Below are 19691 nucleotides of genomic sequence, written 5' to 3'. Positions count from 1 at the left end.
TTGTATATTTGATGGTAGAGTAAATCTATAGACTTAAAGCTAGTAATAAATAAAATTATAAACTTTAATAAAATTCTAATAATTCACTTAGTATTATATAAATCATTTGATGAAATTTATACATCTAGATATTTGTTTATTTCATCTTGCTTATACCATTAACAATATAAATAAATAATTAAACTATTATTTAAAAGTCATTTTATTAAATTCTTCACTAGCTACTTTTTTTTTGTGGGAATGGGAAATCCATCCACTGCCACCCCTGAAAGGGCGCTTGACAGCATAATTAATCATCGACTAATCTAGAAGAGGCACCCACATCATAAACCTCCTGGCCCGCACTTGATTGAGCCTCATTTAAGAGGTGCTGACGCTTGAGGAAAATCGAACACGAGTTGAGAATTTCCCATCGTACTTGCCCACCAACCAAGCTAACAAGCTACTTATTAAACAACAAACAAATGTGCTCATAACATAAATGAATAAACAAATTCATATTCAAGTTTATTCATTTAAACGAAGAGCTTTAAAAATTTCATTCAAGCTTTAAATAAATGAAACTAAACAACCCTTATACAAGCAAATATCAAGTTGTTCGACAAATGTACCGATCCTCTAACAAACCTAATTAAAAAACTCCCATATAAAACATAAGAAAATATTCATTCAAAGCTATAATATCTTATTTCGACATGGAAAAAAAAATTGCTAGAATATCATCATACAAATTGTATAATAATGAATTTAATAATTATTATATATTCTTTAAGATTAGTGATGAGGCTAATCTCAAAGTGTATCAAATAATTATTAAATTCAATATAATATAATTCATATTAAAAAATTCTAACATTTTTTTCTTCTGTGATATCATTATAATTTTCCTCCACCTCCTAAAACTGGATTAATTATTAAGTGCGGACGTCGAACACCGTCTGGAAATCAATAAGAATGTGCCACGTTACTCCCTTACGAATTACCGCTGCTCGATACTACTAACGTGATGCATTCTGATTGATCAACACTGTCCGAATACCGCACATAATAATTTCTCCTAACACTGAAGAATCAGAATTGGTAGAACAGGTCCTTGAACCGTGCCATGTGTTCCGCCTGCAGCGAAATGGCAACCTTGAGACTGCCATCGGCGGCCGCGCTGGGCAGAACAAACGAAAGGCCTTCGTAGGCAATCCCTCCCGGACCCATAAATATCGGTTTTCCCCACCCGAAATCCGCTTCGTGGATAGGCAAACTCACCCAGCTCGTAATCCCGATGTTCGGGCACCTGAAGGTGTGCGCGCCTCTCACTAACGCCGTTAAATCCGGCTGAACCTCCAAGTAATCTAACGCCGACCTCAAATACTCCGGGTTCATGCGCCCTAACGCCGCCTGTATTATCCCCGCGGCGTCGCCCATCTCACCGGCCGTCGCTAACGGCGTCGCCGTGAATATAACGTTTCCGAAATAGCCATCTGGAAGCAAGGGCTGAAGCCGCTTGCGGCCGTCGGTGGCGATGTAGAGTTTGGAGAGTTGGTTGGGAGGGAGAGCACGTGCGGCGCAAGCGCAGCGCCACACGTGCGCGGCGATGAGGGAGTAGGAGCTGAAGCGGGGGTTGGAGTTGGTGGTGGCGGTTTTTGATTTGAGGAGGTTGAGATGGGTGCGGCTGACGTGGAAGATGTTGACGGCGGTGGAGGAAGGGGTGGCGGTGGGGGTGGGGGTGGACAATGGAGGGAGGGGGTGGTATTCGATGTGGGGAAGGTGGGGGGGGGGGTTGCGGCGCGGAGGAGGTGCGATCGATGAAGGGGGAGGGAGATGCCCGAGACCGCGCGTCACGTCGGACCAGGAATTGATGAAGTGGATGCCGGAGTAGCCGTCGGCCACGTGGTGTTGCATGCCGACGCCGAGAGACGCGCCGCCGCACTTGAAGTAGGTAATCTGCGACCATGCGGATACAGTCAATGGCGGATTAAAAATCCTTTTCAAATCAGTTTACTCCGCATGAACAAAATTAAATTTTTATTTTATTTTATTTTATATCCATGGAGATTATACTTCATGATAAATATCTTCATTTTTTTAAATTTATTTGTAAATTAAAATGATTTAATATTTGGAAAGCAAAATGAAATTAAAACTTTGTTACAGTATAAGAGAATGGAAGTCAATTTTTCAATTGTGAATCAGCCAAGAAAGTCAAGAAATGCAACTTGGAGGGAGGAGACGACAAATTCCAAATCCAATTCCAATGGGATGGGAATCAACAAATACAATAGTTTCAACACTTCATGATGAGGTAATAATCAGGATGAGAGATTATTACCTGTGGAGTCCAGATGTATCCGGAGGACAATTTGGAAATGCCACATACATTGGGTGATGTGGTGATTCCGAATTGACCTCCAGACACATCCGCACACAGCACGTAGTAATTTTTCCTTTATGACAGTAGTTTTTTTATTAAAAAAGTTTTTTTTTTTTTTACATTTAGGCAAATTAAGTAGACTCACACACATCGCATACACAAGGCTCGAACCCAAGACCCCTTACTATTTCTTAAAGCAGTTTTTTAATACAAATTTTTTAATTTTTATTCTAGAAAGCTACTTTAAAAAATATTAAGAAAGCTTTCCTTACAGAAGCCTAAATCCAATGCATTTTAATTGTTGGATCACTTTTGTATCCAAGTTAAGGACTGAACCTGAGAAGTGAATCCCAGAATCTTGAATGTAAAATGAATTACTTTTTAAATTGAAAAACAATTGACTTAAAATCACAGTGCCATATTGATTTGGATCTAAAGAAAACCTAGACACAATCTCTATACTTTGGGTGGCACTATTGACAACAAAAATTGAATCTGTGATTGCTATTAAAACTAGCAAAGAGATGATGTAAATGAAAGAAAATTGCTCTCCTGTGATGAGATAAATTTAGGTGTTCAAGGCTGGAGAAAGTGAAGGTTGAGAAAGAACTGTACTTCGAATACTCTATGAAGAGGAAGAGGTAAAATCTTCTCTCTCTTCATGTCCAACCCCAGCTTTATAATATGAGGTTGTATTCTCTCTTAGATATTGATATGAATAAAATAATATCAGTTTTTTTTTTTCTAATTTTTATTTTTAAAATTCTATTTCAAAAAGACAAAAATATGTTTGATTATTTATTTTATTTTTTAAAAAACAAAATTACTTGTTTAAAATATACCAAAAAATAGCTTTTAAATGTTCTTCAACAACAACAACAACAACAACATCAAGCCTTTATCCCACTACGTGGGGTCGGCTACATGAATCTTTTTTCTCCATTGTGTCCTATTAAAAGTCAAGTTCTCGTTTAAATCTAATAAAGAAAGGTTTTAAATGTTCTTCATATCTAAAAATAATTTTTTCCCTCCCAACACCTCCACTCAACATTCAACCTCTCAAAGTATCTTCAGATCCCCTCGTCGACGAACACTCAACCACAAATGATGTCTCCTCTACTTCCCTTTCACTCAATCCTTTTAGTTGCCTTATGATGTCTCCTCTACTTCCCTTTCACTCAATCCTTTTAGTCGCCTTACCCTCCCTTTCATCCTCCACATCCATCCCCATCAATGTCCCCCTCAGTTCCTGTGCTAGAACATTTGAGGCAGTAAAGAGAAAGTGTTTAACATCATACTTTTGTACAAAGATCTAGCACTCACACAGATAAAAGAGGAATTATAAGAAACACCAGATTTTTACGTGAAAATCTTGAAAAAGGAAAAATCATAGGGTTTGACCAAATTAAAAAAATTTTAATAATATATGTCATCAATTCTAAATGATGCCCTTCCCCATAATGAAAAAAAAAGTATTGATATAATATAGTAGAGCCAGAATATAGTGTTGGTATAGTGGTCAAGTCGTATGGTGGTAATAAGAATGATGTGGCTTGTTGGTTATAATTGGACGATAGTTGTCTAATGATGCTTTGTGATTCTTCAAATGTCTGAGCTCTCAAGTTTAGGGGTCTTCTTCAAACATTAATGGTTGGGGTCTCCTCATTGACAACATGTTTGGCTTCAAAAAATTCTAAATGATGTCCTTCCCCATAATGAAAAAAAAAAAATTATTGATATAATATAGTAGAGCCAGGATATAGTGTTGGTATAGTGGTCAAGTCGTATGGTGGTAATAAGAATGATGTGGCTTGTTGGTTATAATTGGACGATAGTTGTCTAATGATGCTTTGTGATTCTTCAAATGTCTGAGCTCTCAAGTTTAGGGGTCTTCTTCAAACATTAATGGTTGGGGTCTCTTCATTGACAACATGTTTGGCTTCAAAAATGATGGGGCTTTGGCTACATTAACATGTGTCGAAGAGGTCGAGAGAATCCATCAAGAATGTGTGACATAACCGAGGTTGTACGTCAGAGCGCTGCTCAATGATGTTTAACCTGTGTGGACGAGGTCGAGAGAATCCACCAAGAATGCATGGCTTATCCGATGTTATATATCAGAGCGCTGCTCGATGACGTTAACTTGTGTGGAAGAGGTTGAATTGAATCCTCCTGTGATTGATTTTTTCTTGATTGGGAGGGGGCAAATGTCGCGTATATCCCGAATCAAGGGTGAAGAATGATCTATATTTAGACCATTACTGCCTTTTTAAGGTTGAGATTAAGATGTTTCTCAAAAAAAAAAAAGGTTGAGATTAAAACATTGCCCAAGAAGTAGAAGTTCAGCTAGGGACTATATGGGGCTTAAAATTTATTGGAAACATCTTTGAATTTACTTAGAGTTTCATGAAATATCATTTTGATATTGAAAGCATTGGAGAAATATTCTTGGCCACAGTTGGAGTCAAGGTTGCCCCCCAGTCTGCATCTGATTTCCACAAAATTGATGCAGAAATAACTGATGTCAGGGTGTTTATATGAACGATCTTTAGAGATTGGAGCAATAATTGCCCCTAGTCCACATTTAATTCCCATAAAATTGATGCAGTAATGATTGATGTCAAGATGTTGACATGAACGATTTTCACATATTGGAGCAAAAATTACCCCCACTTAAGAAAGATGTTTCCACATACGACACCAAACTGTTACGTCCTAGAATATTCGTTGCGGTAGAGAAATATAAAATTTAATGTCTTAGCTTTGTACGAAGATCCAACACACAAGCAAATAAAAGATAGGGTGTATCGTCATAAGAAACACTAGCGTTTTTATGTGGAAACCCCTGAAAAAGGGGGAAAAATCATGGGTCTTAACCCAGTTTGAATGAATCCACTATTACTTGTAGTCGATTACAAATGAGACCCTTCCTTGGGAGGAAGGCCTTGGGTTAATATAGCAAATATATACATCATATTACAGGGTGGGAATTAGAAGAATTAGTATTGAAATGTTCATTTGATTGGCAATACCAAAGTCGACGGGCGATGGAGGTCAGAAAGATCGGGTCGGGTGATAGTGGTCGGAATGACCGTTGTCTGACGAGGGATGTTAGAAGGACCGTAGTAGGCGACGAAGGTCGGAAGGAACGTAGTCTTCAGGAGATAGGAGTGAGAAAGACCATTGTCTGACGATGGAGGTCTGAAAGACCATAGTAGGCGATAGAGATCGGAAGGACCGTGGTCGGTAGGAGATAAGGGTCAGAAAGACCGTTATCTGGCGATGTAGGTCGGAAGGACCGTAGTTGGCGATGGAGGTTGGAAGGACTGTAGTCAGCAGGAGGGGTCAGAAAGACCATTGTCTGGCAATGGAGGTCAGAAGGACCGTAGTAGGCGACAAAGGTCGGAAGGACCGTAGTCGGCAAGAGACAGTGTTCATAAAGACCGTTGTTTGGCGGTGGAGGTCATAAGGATCGTAATAAGCGATAGAGATTGAAAGGACCGAAGTCGACAGGAGACAAGGGTAAGAAAGACCGTTGTCTGGCAATGTATATTGGAAGGACCGTAGTAGGTGATGAAGGTCAGAAGAACTATAATCGGCAGGAGACAGGGGTCAGAATGACCGTTGTCTGGCGGAGGAGGTCGGAAGGATCGTAGTCGGCAGGAGACAAATGTAAGAAACTACGTTGTCTGACGATGGTGGTCGGAAGGACCGTAGTAGGCGATAGAGATCGGAAGGACCGTAATCGGTAGAAGACAAGGGTCAGAAAGACCATTGTCGTAAGGCGGTGGTCCGGCGGAATTCCGACGTTAGGTGGTGGTCCGATAGATGTTCGAGCGTCAGGTGGTGGTCCGGTGGAATTTCAGGCATAAGGTGGTGGTTTGGTGGAACTCCGAGCATCAGGTGGTGGTCTGCGAAACAACGATATCAGGTGGTTGTTCGGTAGAACTCCGGACGTCAGGTGGTGGTCCAGTGGAACTCCGAGCATCAGTGGTGGTCTGACAGAACACTGACGTCAGCTGGTAGTCCTGTGAAACTTCGACCAAACTCCGGTAGTCAGGTGGTGGTCCGGTGGACCTACGACTTTAGGTGGTGGTCCGGTGGAACTCAGGGCGGTGATCGAGGAAGAGCTAAGTGGAAAGAGCGATCTCCGATCTTTCTCTTACTCTCTTACTTGGGATCCCCCCACTTCACAAGAGGAATGAGTGGCTCTATTTATAGATTTATGAGAGTGACATGACCCGTAAATAAGATGAAGACCAAGTGTAAATGAGGAGTGGTTTGGATGGACGACCGATGTTAAATCCCTTAATCGTGGACCGTTCGCTAGTCATTTGAAGGACTTAATGATGTCATAATTCTATGATATTGGGCTCGTTGAATTCGTCTAGTTGAGCTGCTTGATTCGACTACCAGCATGTCATGTTTGGAAACTATTTGGTAATCCAAATTGTGGTATGAACCTTCCAACAGCGCTTCGGGTCATTGATTTGGACTCATTTGGGTTCAGATTGAGTCGAATTTGGTGTCGTTGGGTTCGTATTCTTGAGGCATTCAAGTCAAGTGTAAGTTTGCTAAAATCAGAGTTCGGATGGTCCCAATTTTAATTTTGGAAGTTTCTAATTTGAATTTGCCTTGAGGTTCGTACCCGATCATGAAAATTTTTTAAGGATGTATTAAGTATAATACTAACCTAATGTCTAGACAAAACATTTTTCAATGCCTACATCTCTTTTTTTCATGATGTGATTGACATTTCGATATAATGGTAATAGGCTTTGTCAATATTGTAATTTTAAATCAAGCACATTATCCATATTGAGGATTATGAAGAATTATTTTGGAAATTTTATCTTTCTTAGATTGTTGGAATGAGGTGTCATCTTAAACCTTAATCTATGATGGGAAACGTTTAAAGAAATCCTTCAAAGATTTTTTCTCTATCATATGTAGTTTGTCAAGTGTCACTTGTTAACGTTAACCTATGATGAAGATGTCGAAAAAAATCCACCAAGAATATTTGACATATCGAAAATTATTTGTCAAAGTGTTACTTGACGATGTTAACCTACGTGAAGGAGGCCACGAAAAATCTGCCAAAGATATTTGACCTTTTCAAAGTAATATGCAAGGTTGTTGCTTGATAGCATTTGCTTATACGAAAGAAGTTAAGAAGAATTCACACAAATCTTTGAGCTATTTCATATTTTTTGTCAGATTGTTACTTAGTAAAGTTAAGTTGTATGGAAGAGTTTGAGAGATCCCAAGGTTATTTATCAGAGTATTGTATGATCATATTAACCTATGTGGAAGAAGCAGAATTGAATTCCTCTAGGATTTGATTGTATATTGATAGAGGGAGGGCGAATGCCACGTGTATCATGAATCAAATAAAAAAATTAATCTATCTTTAGACCATAAGTGCCCTCTCAAGATTATGGAAATAACTTTCATATAGGAGTAGAAACCTAATTTGGGACTGTGGAGTTAAAATTCACCTAGAACTTTCTTGAAAAATTCTCTATAGTTAAGAGAAACTTTGAGAAGTATAGTTGCCCGCAAGATTAACTTATATGTATAAAAATATTGAATAAAAGTACATGCTCAGTGACAACCATGCTTGAGAAGCTAGCATGATCATGCCTCTGAGATTACAGGTAGGCCTCAATATAATAATGAATAATAGAAAGGAGTTTCTAACTATAATCTGTCTAGGATATTATCCCTTCAAAATTGTAACCAAACTTGCCCTTGAGTCTTAACTTTCTTTTTTCATAATAGATAAAATAATGGATGATAAAGGCATTATCCTACTATAACTATGTGCTAGAACATTTATGATGTTAGAGAAAAAAGCATTTAAAAGCTTAGCTTTGTAAAAAGATCTAACACATACAGATAAAAGAAAAGTTGCAAGGAATATTATAGTTCTATGCGAAAAATTAAAAAGGAGAAAAATCATGGGCATGTTGTAGTTGAAATGATTTCCCTAATATTTGCTATTTACTATAAATAATGCACTTCCCCGTGATTGAGGAAGGTTTTCATATAATACATATATTTGAACTATGTATAATAAATTATGTGATAGAAGTCGGAAGAGTCTTGCAATATTTGAGCCAAATTCAAGAGATCATTTATTGTATGTTTTCTCATTCTTCTTTAAAGAGAGGATATCAAAGATAAAATATTAGCATTGACAACAAGAGTTAGAGCTTGTGTTGACTGATCATCAATCTTATAGGCACTGACATGCATTGATGTTTAATGTAACAAACTAGGCTAGTGTCAACCTTTGTGATGATGACACACATCTCCCTAATAGGCAATGGCATGCCTCAATGCTATTGGCCACAAAGTGAGTACGCATCGGCATAACCGAGTGATAGTAGTAACGAGATTATAGTTGGGTGATACTGGCTAAGAGATCGTAGTCAGGCGACAATGTTTGGAAGACAATTCATTTGATGATGGGCAAAGGATTATAGTCGGACGAAAGTAGTTAGAGTTTCATAGATGGGTGATAGTGGCCGGAGGAATATAGTTAGACAATTATGATTGGAAGACTATAATCAGACATTGGTAGTTCGAGAATCGTTGACCTAGAGTATTTTTATATCGAGGGCAATAACTTGATTAGTATTCACTTAGAGTTGTGATGGGAGGGTTATTAGGTGGCGGTAAAACAAAATTTAGATTTTAGACAAATTTGGAGCTGAAACTTTTAGGCTCTCTCTCTCTCTCTCTCTCTCTCTCTCTATATATATATATATATATATATATATATATATATATATATGAGAAATAATGAGAAACTCCATATCAAATGCTTAGGATGTCAGAGAATAAATGGTGATATTTTTATGGGTTTTAAATTAGTGGTTGACAAGTTATGATACTTTTAATTTGGTTGCTCATAGCAGAAAATTATTTCTCTATATTGAGATGTTGGCTATGGTGTCTTAGGATTATTGGTAATTTGAAACCTTGGAAGTTTATGAGAGAAGTGAGGGAATATTCGGGAGTTTCAAATACATTTTATGGGTTTTGGGGTTGAGGGAAGCTACGCTTGAGGCTAAATGGATGCAATGAAAATTGTGTTGGATAAGAAGGGGAATAAAAGTAAGAAAAGATAATTAAGGACTCACTAAAGCTCTAGGGGATCAGCCACTAAGCTTCACTAATGAATAGAGCAGCCACCAAATCTTTCCACATGAAATTGATACAAGCAAAAATAAATTTTATTCAATTAATCAAAAGTACAAAGCAATGTTCTATTTATAAGCATTCTTAAGCCTAGACAATTTTCAAAAGTCTTAGAAGACGACAAAATACTATTATATGAATTGAGGATATGTCCTCATATAATAAGAAAAAAATAAAATAAACAAAAAAATAATATTAAAAGCTTACAAATAGCTGAAAATTTTGAATTGACCAAATAAGGTAAGTAGGATGTTCTTGAAATTAATTAATTTATAAAGATCTTTATCTTCTTGACTCATATAACGTCCCTACTTATCAAGAGGGCTTTAATTAAGTTATAAAGACATTCTCCCATGATATTAAGAATATTATGAGAAATTCGCGAGTTTGTATGAAGAGTTATGCATGATAAATGACCCAAATTATAATGTAGGTCTTGGTTTGTGATCTTATCCTTGGCATTTATATTGATGTTGCATCAATTGTAGTCAAGGAATGGTTGGATGATCGTAATTTGGTAGTTTAAGGAATGTAGTTTGGCGCTAAAGGGATTATGGTTAGGCGCTAGTGGTTGAGTGACTGTAGTCAAGCGTTGAGGACTGTATTTGAGCAACGATACTCAGAGGGTCGTAATATGGCAATTATGGCCGGAGGATGGTTGTCAAGGAATGATGATTAGAGGACTATGGGGTGTAGTTGGGCAATGGTGATTAGAGGGTCATAATTGGGCAATAATGGTTAGAGGATTGTAGTTGACAATTGAAGGTTAGGTTTGAAAGTCATAATTAGAAGGGAGTGTTCCAATGTAGGTGTTCGTATGGTGGTAGTCAGATTGCCATGGTTCGATGGCGATGGTCTGCCATTAGTTATTTGATTGAGATGTTTAGATGTTGGTGGTCTAATTGCGTAGTTTGTTGGTGATGGTTCATTATGGTGGTCCAATGATGGAGGTCAGATGGAGCTGTATGATTCTTCAAGCATCTAACTTCTCTTGAATTTTAAGTCAAGTAGTCTTCTTCATATAGAGAGTGGCGGCATATTTATAATTTTTAAGAGTGATGTTCTTCGTTAATATAGCCAAAGACTGAAACACTTCATTAAATGACCTATATTGATTTTCTAATTCTTATATTATTCTTTCAGTATTTAAGTGTCTTAATGATATCAAAATTTAATGATATTGAGCTAGCTGGATTTGTTGTATCCTATTTTGTTAGGTGAACGATACATGGCTATACTTCATGCTACTTTTGTTAATTGAGAGCATGTAGGGAGAGGATAATGAAGTATGAATATGAGGGAGAAAGAGAGGAGAAGAGAAATGAAGTATGAATTTAGATAGAATCTTTATTATCCAAGTCAAAGTTACAAGAATAATGAAAGAGAGAGCATTGCATTACAGAGCTTAAGCTAAGAAAAGGGAAACATAATACAATATCTCTCTTCATTTCTTTTTAGGCATGATCCTCTTTTTAGGCTGATCTCCTTAGTGGGCCTAATCGATCGGTTTGTAGGCTATGGGCTTCTCTTCCTATTCGAACCTCCCCCATTTTTATAGGGTTCGAAAATATGCATGGGGTATGCCTTGGATATGGGGGGATCCCATCAATCCTTCGTTATAATTCACCCATCGATGTCGAGGAGAATGGCTATTGAGAAGGGCAAGTTGAGTGAGGTTGGAAGATGATCTTAGAGGGGCGAGTATCATCTAAGTGCTGTCAGGGGAATGAGCTATCGTGGAATGGAAAGTGGGTCTAGGTTGCTCATATGGTCAACAAGAACAACAATTCTCACAAAAAAGGGAAAAATAAAGAAGAAAAATAGAAATTTTTTTACATCTCTTTACATTATGTCAAAAAAGAATTACAGGAGGCCGATGTGACTCATTTATTAAATCACGAATGAATATCACTTCTTGCCCGTCAAAGTATCGATCACCTAGCATGCGCGCAAAATTTTCGCCACGGATAACATGGAGCGCTTCATTCAACTTACCTGTAAACTCGGCAACGGTCGCCGTAGCTTGCTCTTTGGCCTTGACGTCCACAATATAATCAGTAGTTGTCGCCTCAGACTAGTCTTTGGCCTCTACGACCGACAAAGCTTCAGCTCTCGATGATTCATTCGAACTTGTGATGCTCGCGCAACTGGGCAATCTCTTTCTCCAAATGATTCACTTTCTTATCGTCTCTCGGTGGATCTTCTTCTCCTCAGAAAGGGAGAATTCAACAATATTCTTCAATAACTCCACTCACCCTAGCCTGCCGACTAGGCCCAAATAACGATTGCTGAGAAGAAAGACCTTTTGCCAAGCATCCGCCAGCGAGTTCATCGACGAACAAACCAGACTGCGTGGATCTAATTCCGAAATAATTATCTCCCTACAAGCTCCCAGTTCACAGGTAGCGTAAAGTACGACTCAGCATCATACACCGAACAAAACATGATTCAATAGGATTCATCTTGTCAAGACAATAGATATGACTATAAATATGTAATATTTTGATATCATTTGATCACCCAATAAATGTTTCGAAGGTTCGAATTATTCTTCAAGTGCTTGATTTTGGCTTATTTGGAATTGGTTTGGATCCCATTTAGTGTTGATGGGTTTATCTCATCAAGAAGTTCACCTGAGTATGCATTTGCTTAAATCAAAGTAGGACGATCCTTATTGTAATTCAAGAAGTTTTCAATTATAATATGCATTGAGATTCATGATTGATCATATTGATGGAGGAGTTCAAATGGAGAAGGGAGTTGGATTTTGTGAGAATAGAAGAAAGGGAGGAGGAGAGTGAGGTGCAGACGGAAAGCGGGTTGAGGAGAGGAAATGATTTTTTTTTTTCGGATTTCCCTCCTGGGATCTTTGATGATGAATTAGTTATGTATCATGCCATTGCAACACATACTCTAAATTCCTTGTCAAATCCCCAATACTCGTCTTATATGTCCTATAAACCACACAAATGATCGTTCTCTCCCAAACTTATTGAGAACTCATAAAGAGACATTTGCCTGATTTTTTTTTATTAAAGTACTTATAAGACATCAAATATATTTTTCTTTTCATATTAAATATAAACAATATAATTAAAAAAAAAAAAGAGGATCCCATACATGCCACAAGCTTTTCATGATTATTGTGCTTCTTCACACAAAATCCTATAGGTTCTTAAAATTTTTAAGATTTATGTATTTACTTATGAAATAGTTTCTCATCCATACAAAGAAATTGATATTTTGGGTTTAAATTCAAAGGTTAAATAAACCGAATTACATTCGAATGGATTTTGACCTAGAATGCATCTTTATCAATGATATACAAATTTATTCACGCAGCTTGTAAGTGGCTTTTGCCAATTGGCTAACAAATTTCTGTCGAAATATAATATTCACATGTACAAAAAATTTTATATTTATCACGTGACTAAAAAAAAAGTCAAGAAAATTAATCTATTTAACCACACTTTTATGCATTTTGAATCATTTAGATATACCGAGAAGTGCTGTACTAGTTTATCCTATTTCACTCTGAAAAACAGTAATTGATTGAGACGTCCGGTTTTGAGTATGATCAATTATTCTGAACATTTGGAATTATTTTTATAATTAAATTATAATATTAAAAAATAATAATTAATTTAATATTCAAAGTGAGCCGTTGCATCTAATCTGTCAGAATTTTTAAATTTATTTTCAACTAACGTGTTATCAATTCAAGATCTTAATATATGATATTTAAAATTTTCAGATAAATGTAAAATAATAAGACAGTTGATATACAATATAAGGTAAGACTTCGAATAGAATAACAAAATATTAAAATATTTTTATAAAGATAATATATAAATATTATAAAAAATTGACATGTGTGAATTTTTGAAATCCACTCTTCAAAAAATTGATGAGATATGCTCATCCTATGTTTTCCCTAAACTTTACTTTAAAAAAAAAACGCGGACGAGCGAAAATCAGTCCTGATTCAGAGTTCAGCCCATACCTGGAGTACCAGAAGGGGAAAAGCAGAGATATCGTCTGTGTACTCGACCATAGGGATTAGCCGCTTCATCTCCATCGTTGGCGCAAAATCCCCAAAATCCTCAACCGTCGAATTCGTCTCAGCGAAGACCAAAAGAACGCCCTCAGCGTTACAATCGATCTCCACCCTCCCATCCTCATCCTTAGCAAGCCGGCCGGCCATCGGGTAGAAAGGCACCAGCGTCTTCGCCAGCGCGTCTTTAAGCTTTTGCGCATTAAAAAACCCATCACCCTCCATCTCTGGTCGCCGGTAGAAGTATACGCTCGGTGTGTGGAACCGCGGCACCACCAGATCTAGATTCGAGTTCCAAATCCTTCGCCGCGGCGTCTCAGCCCCCGGCTTCACCATAACTGTCTCCCGTACGTTAATAATCATCTCCGCCGTCTCCTGCTCGATCGATCAATCGAAAGAAATCAAACTCCGATGGCGATGAGCTGACCGATTTCAAGGTGAAAATTAAGTGATCATAATGGAAGAAAGTACCTCAAATCGGACAAGAGAAGACTAGACCTCCGTATTAACAACAAGAAATCAAATGGGAATAGGAAAAACAGAAATAGAATAGGTAAAACAGAGGAGCGGGAGATTTAAAGAGAGAGAGAGAGAGAGTGAAGAACAGCGGACGTTGGGGTTGGTGAGCTGATGCACGTTCTCAGCGGTCGCACATTTTATAATGCATCGGGGGCGGTGATGGTGGTAGTGTGCTGGAGGGTTGTTTCTAAAAAAAATCAGGTGAAAATTTCAGAAATCCTATGACATTTTTATTATTTATACATTTTCCCTCTTGTTCAAATTTGAACATTCACGACATAATTTAAATAATTTATTTATTTTGGATAAGTGTAAGTTCTTCGAGAGATTCATCACTTCATTTTTGCTATTCAATGTTGAGCTTTTATTTTTAACGGACACAAAATTGAACGATTCTTTGCATGTAATAATCTCTTAAGTTCTATAAGCATGCGGAATGTTTGAGGGTGGATTGATGGGTGAACCTTTTTTAAAATTTTAACATATAAGTCTATGTATAATATATATATATATATTCATAAATGTCTATCATTTGGTGTTCTTAAGGATAAAAAAAATTATTTATAATATCTTTAGATAATAAAATTAAATTTTGTTCTTCTTTATTTTTTTAACATTGCCACTATATGCACATAAATCTTGTACATAAAAATAAAATATAAGCTCCTCATAAACATATGCAAAAGTACACATCATTTATTTATAAAGAACAAAAATATATGTATAAATAATGATATGCTTATATAAAAGTTTAAACATCATTATTTGATTATATATGAATAATAAAATAACTCTCTCTCTCTCTCTCTCTCTCTCTCGTTTAAAGGGTAAAATAGGGCTTGGAAAGGTTTAGGGATGATTGATGGAGCTATTGGTAGTAAAGAAAGTGCAACTTGTGCAACCAATTTTAGATGAGGAAAGAGCTATTTATATGACGATCTCAGGGTGTTTTCCACTCATTTCAATGACAGCCAAAATAAATTCAGCTCGTTAGTTGTTAGGGACAATTTAGTGAAAGGTTGTCTTGGAGCATTCTAGTGTAATTAAAAATAGTTAGCCATGATGTTAGGACTATAATCATATTGCCACCTTGGTTATCCATGGCCTCCTGATCAAACAATCAGTGATTAGATACCCTTAGAGCCAAGGGAAGGTGGAGATATCCTCGATGAAGTTGGATAAAGTTAGCCTTTCTCAGGGAAAGAGTGCATCTAGCTTCACTTTGAGGTTAGGCCGCTCATGGAATTAGCTTGGAGTTGGGCTGAACTAGGAATCATGCCCAGGGTATAAGCAGGGATTAGACAAAATTTGATTTGATTTAGAGTTGGTTTACTATGGTTTATCCTAAGGTGCCAACGGTAGGTATCCCTTAAGGATATTTTAGTACTTTGGCCACCCATGGTTCAATGTGCTTGACCATGTTTTAGGTATGTTCCTAGGTGTATTTAGGATGGACTATAGTCATTTGGAACAAGGCCAAAAAAAATGGATTGGTGCAAATGCTTGGATTCAAAATTTAGGGTTTAAGATTTTTAAGTAAAATATGGGTCGACCAAGGTCAAAGGAGCTTGGATATGGGTTAAACATGTACCCAAGTGATCAAAATTTGAGTTAGATTAACTTATACTTAAAGCCATTATCAATTAATTAGGTTTTGACATTTAAATTTGTTTTAAGATTCTTTTAATGAGTTGGTTAAACTAAAGTTAACAATTTTCAAAACACTAGGTCTATCATGAGCCAAAATATTCTTAATATGAGTTAAGAGCAATTAGAATTAAAGCAATGTCATTAGTGAAAGTTTATTAGAGATGTTAAGCCCTTATGAACTAGCCCAAGGCTAATCAAGATGGGGGGGGGGGGGGGGATTTGTGTTTTTAAAAATTTTCATTGTGTTTTTAAAAATTCTCAAACTAAAAATACGATCTAAACCAAACAATTACCCACATAAAATAAAATGCGGAAATTAAATGTGAAAATGCAATAAGAAAACAAACACCATATTTTATAGTGATTCGGTCAACTTGACCTACGTCCACTCCTCGGAGCCTCTCCTCCGGGTATTGCACTAAACTCAGTGACTCTCCTTTTGCTTCCATAGCAAGATGGAGAAACCTTTATAAAAATCCTTTCCACCGACTCTGGTGAAGCAAAGAACTCAACCTCCTTTCGCTTTTTCTTGAAACAGGCAGAGAACCTCGACCTCCTTTTGCTTTCTCCTGAAGTAGGTAGAGAACCTCGACCTCCTTTTGCTTCCTCCTGAAGCAGACAAAGAACCTTGATCGATCGCTGAAGTAGACCTCTCTATAACCTCGAAGGAATCAGGGATGACGATTGGAGAAGACTACTCAGATCCTTGTTTGGAGCAACCTTTGTGAACCCCTCATAAAATCCCCCTCACAAGTTCCTCTCTTTCTCTCTCTCAAGTTCCCCATCTCCTTCTCTTGGCTCTCTCAAGTAAAGACAGTAGCAAAAGATCTAATCTTGAGTAAATAAGAGATCTTATATAGAAGGGCTTCAAATTTTCCCTAAAATTGTAACTAGCCGTCAAAGATCATCCAAGACGATCGTATTTTCAGCCCTTTCTGCCAGGACGATCTAGGAGGGCTAGACGATTAAAAAACTTCGTTGTTATGATAGTCCAGAATGACTTCGGATATCATCATGTATGATTAGTACAAAATCATAAATATCATCTAGCACATCGTTCTTGTCGCCCATATCACTTTACATATTGGATGATGAAAAAATAACCTATTATCTAGGAAGATTCTTAGATTATCCTATATGATTAGTTCAAATCAATAAATATTATCCAACACATCATTCTGTTCGTCTAGGACCATTCAAAGAAGACTAAGGTTTTTCTAACTAATTGTCCAAGACGATCATACAATCATATTGGACAATATGATCGATCAATCAAACATTAATTACTTCCATTAATAACTTGACTAATTTAGGATGATGTCTTGTACAATGTTTAAGAATAATAACATGCCTAAAACAGTTGGCAGCTGATTCTTTCTGATTTGAGCCTATCATCCAAGATGATGTTAAAATCATCTAGGACGATGTTAAGATCGTCCAGGATGATTTGCTTAATTTGGTTGTCATAATAAGGATGTCTTAATTAGAGTTTCTATTTTTAACTGATCGTCAAGGATGATTGTGGATCATCGCAGGCGATATGATCGAAAATAGAAAACTCTAAAACAAATAGAATTTTCTTCCCTCGATTATGTGCGTGCAAGGTTACTTACCATTAGGATTCACATTATTATATTTGACTCAATAAAAGATAAAAATAATGGAAATACACTTACAGAAAAACTCAGTCATAATCTACCCAATCTTGAGCTGGCTTAATTTATAATTAACCTTATGGACTTGACATATTAGTAGGCAGGGTAATAATAAAAAAATAGACATGCTAGAAATGTTTGTTATCATCAAAATCATAATCATTGAATCCAAATTTGCAACAATTAGGTCAAATTTAAATATTAAGGTTTTAATTTAAAGTATTAAGGGTAAGGAGTTAACTTTAGTTAAGCCCCTCTAACATTCGATCAAAGTTGTAGACTAAGACTCTTTAAACTTTGGAGTGGATCAAAGGATGAGTTTTAGGATCATGAGTAACCTAATGTAAATCCTAGGTTTGAGAGTATTTTGATAATTATAAGAATTTTAGGGTTTAACATACGGTTTCCATGGTAGGGTTCACTACCTATTAATGGAGAGTAGTGTAATATATGTCATCTTAAATTTAGGTAATTTTCTATTAATGATTATTAATTTTAAACTAATTTATAATTATGAGTCCTAAAATTTTTTTGGATTATAATTAACTAAGGTTTAAGGTCTGAGAAATAAAATTCCAAGTTATGAAAATGTTTTGCTGGCTTCACAATGTTAGTGTATTCAGCTCTCTAGCTTTGAGCTCTTGGGGTATTGGATTAAAAAAATAGGTTTAAGTGTGTGTTAAGATGTTAGGTTTCATGTGAGGATATTCTGATAAAATCTAGAAGATTCTTTGTGAGCATTGTGATGCTGCAAAAGTGAGTACTGAGACATTGAAAAAGTGAGCATCATGGTGCTAAGTCAGAATATTGGGTTTAAAATACTAAATATTTGAAATCATTTGCTAAACTCATATTCACCTAGCCTTGCTGTAGAAGAAGATAGGATGAGGAGGAGAAGAGGGGGCAGAGAGAGAGAGAGAGAGAGAGAGAGAGAGAGAGAGAGAGAGAGAGAGAGAATTTAGAGGCTAAAACTTGGGATTCATTCAATAGGTATGTTCAAAAAATTGTAGAGCTCAAGGTAGACTCCTAAATCCCTCTCTAATTTCAATTTATGTAAGTTTATAAAAAGATATGAATGGAAATATATTTTTCTAAGGTTTTACAAAGTTTTTATTGTGTAATTTTTAATATATTATTGCACTTCTTATTATGAACATTTTGGCTATATGAAAGTGAGTTTTTAACAATTGATTTTTCCTACATGAATTTCTAAGTATATTACTGAATTAAGTTTTTTTTTTTTTGACAAATGCAATAGTTATATCAAAGTCTTAAAATATTTATTTGAATATTCCACTGAAGTTAGAATTTGAAAAGTTAAAGTTCAGTGAGTATTCTATTTTATAAATAATTTGGCTTTTATTACCAATTCAAGCATTTTTTAGGTATTGCATTGGATATCTTAATTAATCAGTACTATTACATTGCATTTGCATTCTATATAATATGGCATTGAGTTGTTTTGAAATGTGGAGAAGTGCACTATTTGTTATATTATTAGGGCCTTAAATATATTTTTCTATCTACATTTTTTGATGTAAATGCATAGTATACAAATTTGATAGATTTTCCTATATTTATACATTTCTATATTTTGTACACAATACTGACTTACATTGCATAGAGAAAAGATTGCACTTGCATGTATGTAAGGAAGGCTGACATTTAACACTATAATGAATACGAGTTGACTCTTACAATATAATATATTATCATCATTATTCATAAATTTTAAATCTGTTCAAAAGTGATTTTCAATAAATATTTAAAAGTTGTCACCTCTATCCGTCAGCATAATTTTATTCAATCGGTTATATACTACAATCAAGATTATACCACAAACATTTATTTTAAGAAATTTTCATCGACCCATCCTTCTATATATGGTATTACTATTTTAAAGTAAACCCGTATTAATTATAGTATTAACAATCAACTTTTCTTGCTTAAATGCAAATGTCAAGTTTATCTTATATCAGTTATACCACTTTTTCCATGCAATACAATATTATGTATGAAATGTAATGATCTATTAAAAACAAAAAAAAATTATACACTATGTATTAACTTAAAAAAAGATATTATTAGTTTGTCCACTGAAATTCATTAATATTTATGTCAAAATGCATATAAAAATAATATCCATCACATCACAAGTTATGGTAAAAAGTTTACTAGAACAAGAGATATCACAACGTTACACTTTCAGAGTAGACATTAATTACAAGTAGACACTTTTTTC

The 19691-nt window shown here is 35.9% G+C and overlaps 1 protein-coding gene across 2 annotated transcripts; it reads right to left on the bottom strand.

Annotated features, from left to right (window-relative positions):
* Positions 1-554: 554 nt before the first annotated feature.
* On the bottom strand, positions 555-14336 carry LOC110113109 (hydroxycinnamoyltransferase 1). Of its 2 annotated transcripts, XM_028697562.1 has the most exons (3): positions 14097-14336; positions 13575-14000; positions 555-1938 (listed from the first exon to the last, which is right to left on the bottom strand). In XM_028697562.1, exons 2-3 carry the CDS (start codon positions 13986-13988, stop codon positions 1072-1074), a joined length of 1281 nt encoding a protein of 426 aa, XP_028553395.1. In that variant the 5' UTR covers positions 13989-14000; positions 14097-14336; the 3' UTR covers positions 555-1071. The 2 variants fall into 2 exon arrangements, with proteins under 2 accessions (XP_028553395.1, XP_028553394.1); XM_028697561.1 differs by having other exon boundaries at positions 13575-14336.
* Between the last annotated feature and the right edge of the window lie 5355 nt (positions 14337-19691).

The sequence above is a fragment of the Dendrobium catenatum genome, unplaced genomic scaffold, assembly GCF_001605985.2.
Source record: "Dendrobium catenatum unplaced genomic scaffold, ASM160598v2 fragScaff_scaffold_972, whole genome shotgun sequence".
Classification (NCBI taxonomy): Eukaryota; Viridiplantae; Streptophyta; class Magnoliopsida; order Asparagales; family Orchidaceae; genus Dendrobium; species Dendrobium catenatum.
This window is presented reverse-complemented; position numbering and strand designations above follow the sequence as displayed.

What these genes read in the sequence shown, in the direction of transcription:
- LOC110113109 (XM_028697561.1), bottom strand. Translation starts at nt 13,988, where the DNA reads ATGATTATTAACGTACGGGAGACAGTTATGGTGAAGCCGGGGGCTGAG. An exon ending in TTCCCCTTCTGGTACTCCAG is followed by an intron (nt 1,939 to 13,574) that starts GTATGGGCTGAA and finishes GCATGGTCGCAG; the next exon opens with ATTACCTACTTCAAGTGCGG.